This window comes from Entamoeba nuttalli (assembly GCF_000257125.1).
Source record: "Entamoeba nuttalli P19 unplaced genomic scaffold asmbl_6143, whole genome shotgun sequence".
NCBI classification, from domain to species: Eukaryota; Evosea; order Mastigamoebida; family Endamoebidae; genus Entamoeba; species Entamoeba nuttalli.
Window position 1 is genome coordinate 1 of NW_008577912.1, and position 4130 is coordinate 4130.

General features: G+C 24.4%; 2 protein-coding genes across 2 annotated transcripts; both read right to left on the minus strand.

Moving 5' to 3' along the window:
* Window positions 1–511: 511 nt before the first annotated feature.
* On the minus strand, window positions 512–781 carry ENU1_148450 (hypothetical protein; the record flags this gene model as incomplete). The annotated part of the gene is made up of 1 exon (XM_008860545.1): window positions 512–781. One exon carries the CDS (start codon window positions 779–781, stop codon window positions 512–514), a length of 270 nt encoding a protein of 89 aa, XP_008858767.1.
* Window positions 782–2904: 2123 nt separating this feature from the next.
* On the minus strand, window positions 2905–4055 carry ENU1_148460 (hypothetical protein; the record flags this gene model as incomplete). Its single annotated transcript, XM_008860546.1, has 2 exons — window positions 2905–3901; window positions 4051–4055. The coding sequence occupies 2 exons, from the start codon at window positions 4053–4055 to the stop codon at window positions 2905–2907; spliced, it is 1002 nt and encodes a 333-aa protein (XP_008858768.1).
* Between the last annotated feature and the right edge of the window lie 75 nt (window positions 4056–4130).

Sequence of the window (4130 nt, forward strand, 5' to 3'; positions counted from 1 at the left end):
TATTAGGATGTGAAATATCTCTTAAGATTGTTTTGAAGTTATATTTTTCACTTAGTTTTATGTTTTAAATTATTTTTTATTTTATTTGTATTATTCATAATCCTTTACATATAATTTAGGTGTAAATGAGAATGAATGATAACGGTTATAAATCCTTATTTTACATATCGGTTATATGTAAAAGAGTAATTGAATTTGTCTTACACATTTAAAAAATGAATAATAAGACTTTGTTGTTCAATATTTGGTTTCTATTTTTAATTTTATAATTCAATTAGAATTGAAAATGAACTTCATTTGAATTTCAATTGAAATTCATTGTCTCGTTATTTATCTTTTTTTTTAAAAAAAACCTAAAAGAATGTTCTCCCGTTATTATTGTGATGACTTCCACTTAAAATATTGAATTCTACTTGAATTAACTTGAAGATTCAATAGAAGAAAAAAGACTAATACAATTAATATTAAATTACATTAAGAAATTAAACAGCCAATGATAAATTATTGGTTGTTAGTTTGTAATAAGTTTTGGAGAAAGCATTTGAACCCAATACTGAAGTGTTGAAGGTGTTAGGTCTTGATATTGTTCTGGAAATTCTTCAATTAACGTTCTAACTGTTTTTGTTAAACCTAGTTCATAAAACTTTTTTACTGCATTTAATTTGATCGCTTGGTTCCATCTTTTCTTCTTTTGAACTCTTTTTTTAGGACTTTTTCCATCAACAACCTCAAAAGTTGATGGCTCAGCTGGTCGAAAGACAGATAATTTGGAGTTTGTCATAAATGAATATTATATATGAAACTTAAGTTCTGGAGGTACTATTTAAAAGAGAAAAGACTAATAGTAAAAAGATAATAATTAAAATCATTCAATGAATAAACCTATTTCTTTTTCATTTCATTCAAAAAACATACCCATTGAACTTTTCTAGAATTATTTGTTTATAAAAAATTTGAATTTCAATTGAAGTTTAATTGAAACTCAACTTAATTATAAATTATCCGAATAATTTTCTATTTTTATTTATAATTTTTTCTATTTAATTTTTTAATATTTTTGTTTATTGTCTTGTATAACATCTACCATCCTTCATTAAAGAGTTAATAGATATAAATTAGTGGGTTTTGTTTGTTTTTATAATATCCTTAATTGATTTACAATTAAATTTATGAAACTCTCACAATCAATTTATATCAAAAGCAGAACATTTCTTTAACCCTCAAAAATATATATGTGATGAAAATGAGTTAAATTATTTTTTCATTAAAATTTAATAAGATTATAAACGTTATCATAGAAGTTATTTCAAAATACCTAAGTCAAGACTAATATCATAAAAAATTATTCATTTGTTTTTATTAAAATTTATATTATTTTTTTTCAAACCATTTGGTTCTTTGTATATACAATTTCATTCATTTGTTAGTATAAATTGTATATAATATGTAGTACACTACAATTAAATAATGTTTCATGTCGTAACTCTATTTAACAAATAAAATAATTTATATTTACAATAAATAATATCTGAATATAAACATAATGTATATAATTCTTAAATTACTGCTCATAATAATAAACAAAATAAAATTGAATTATTAATTTCATCGATGGTATCATTAATAGGTTTTTTTATTTCAACACCAAAGATGTTTTATTATCTATAATATATAGAATTTTTATATTCTAACTAAAATTAAAAATATAATTTATTTAATACTAAATGATCTGAATATATATTATTATATTATTACATATTTTCCTTTGAATAATAATGACACATTTCTTTCATTTTTGTATTATGACTAACAAATTATACATTGTTAATTCAATAATGGAGTATTTAATCATTTTGTGTTGTAATAAAATAAAAATAATAAATGTTCTGATAGAGTAGAATTACAAAAAAAGAATTATGTGCCAATATTAAAAGAGAACATATTATATTTTTTAATTTTATATCAGTAGTACAATATTTTAACTATAAAATAATATTATAATAATTATTACATTATATATTACTATCATTATAGTATAACTTTTCATTAAAATATCTTGAATTTATTACTCAGCATGATAAGAGAATAGAATAGAAGAATATATCGATATATGATACAATATAAACGATGTTTTTATTCATAAACTAATATCAGTATTTGCTTAGTATTTGATGGTATATTTTTATTTAAATCAGTAACCATTCTATCAAAATATTTCATTTTATTAAGAAAATTAATTTTTTATTTGAAAAATAATTTTATTGTTCACTAGAATTATATTAGTTAATTTTAATTTTTTTTTTGAGTTTTTATGTTTTTTTTACCATTGTTCTACTATCGTATCATCAGTTCATGAAAAATGGTTTATATTTTCTTAATATTTTTCTCTGAAGTTATTGTATTATAGATGTATGTTATTATTAAAATATTCTAAGAAAATATAATGGTTGTTCAACTCTTTTATTTAATTTCACATTTTTTAGTTTTGTTATGAAATTATTATAAAATATCAATGAACTATTCTTTAATGATATAATAAATAATAATCAATATATCATTTCATTTTAATACTCGGTTATTTGTTTGAGGCATAAGAGTAGATTGAAAATATGACCAATTAAGGTTTTTTCCAAATTAAAAAATAAAAATAATGAAAATTATTATTATGACAAAGAATTCCTGTTGTTCTTTGCTTTTATTCTGCACAATCATAATTATTAATCCTTTAATTTGTTTCAATTATTTAAATTAAAATGATTAGTTTTAATGATGTAATTGTAAATGACTATGGTATATAATTGACATAAATGTTATGAATTATTTACTCTTATATATTTAACTTATCTTTTAATTCTTATCATTCTTGATTATTTAAAATGATACTAGTTTGAATATTATATTTAATTAAATGAATAGTGATATCATTGTAACAAAGAAGGTAATTAATAGACATGATGATCCATCAAGATTATTATGTGAATTTGATTCATTACTTAGTTCATTTTCTGAACTTTCAGAAGTAATATTTGTTTTATTATATTTATCTTTCTCATCATTTCCTGTTTGTTGTTTATCTCCATTTTGTTCTTTTGATTCTTCCTTTGTGTTTGGTTGATTTTGTTTACTTTTTTCATTGTTCTCATCTTTTCCTTGTTGTTCATTTGATTTATCCTTTTTAGTATTTTCATCTTTAGGTTCTTCATTTTTACCTGTTGTATCAGAATTACCTGTGTCCGAAGTTCCTTTATTACCATTTTCTACTCCATCTGTTCCGGTACTTCCTTTATCAATTTTATTATCAGCTCCTTCTCCGTTCTTTTCCTTTTCTGTTGTTTTACTTGGATCATCACCTCCTGTATTTCCTGTTATACCAGAGCTACCTGCTCCATTATTTTCCCCTTGACCTTCACTCCCTTTTCCTCCATTTTCTGTATTTGCTGTTTCACCGCTTCCTGTTTGGGTTTCACTATTTCCTTTATCATTTGCTCCACTGCTTGGAGATCCTCCACTGTTTTTTGAATCATTCTGTCCTTTTTCATCATTTCTTGATTCTGTTTTTTCTTCTTTACTATTCCCTCCTACACCAGCGTCTTTTGATGAACTACTTCCTGTTCCTGAATTTTGTTCAACGTTTGTTCCTTCTTTTCCAGGGTCACTACTTCCTGGTTTTTTACTATCTCCTGAACTACTAGGATTGTGTTCAGCATCACCCATTCCTGTAGTTCCAGGACTACCTCCAGCGCCACCACTTACTGGCTCCTTTTCTTCCGTCTCAGTACTTCTACTACTAGTTTGTCCTTTAGCTTCTTGCTCACTGATTCCTGGAGATACAGTATTTGTCTGAACACCAGCAGTAGTTGTGCTTCCTGGCCCTTGTGCTCCTGCTTTTCCTGTATCAGTGCTGCTTGTTTCATGGTTACTGGTGCTTATTGTAGAGCTTTCTGTTACGGAATTTTTATCAGATATTCCTTTGTTATGACCTTCTTCATTTTGACCACCGCTTTCTAATATTTTTTCATTTGGTACTGGTGTTTTTATTGCTCCTGGTACTCCATTTACTCCTGGAGATGTTAACTTTTCTTCTTCAGTCACTTGGTGTTCTTCACCTTTTAAATGTATATTATATTTAT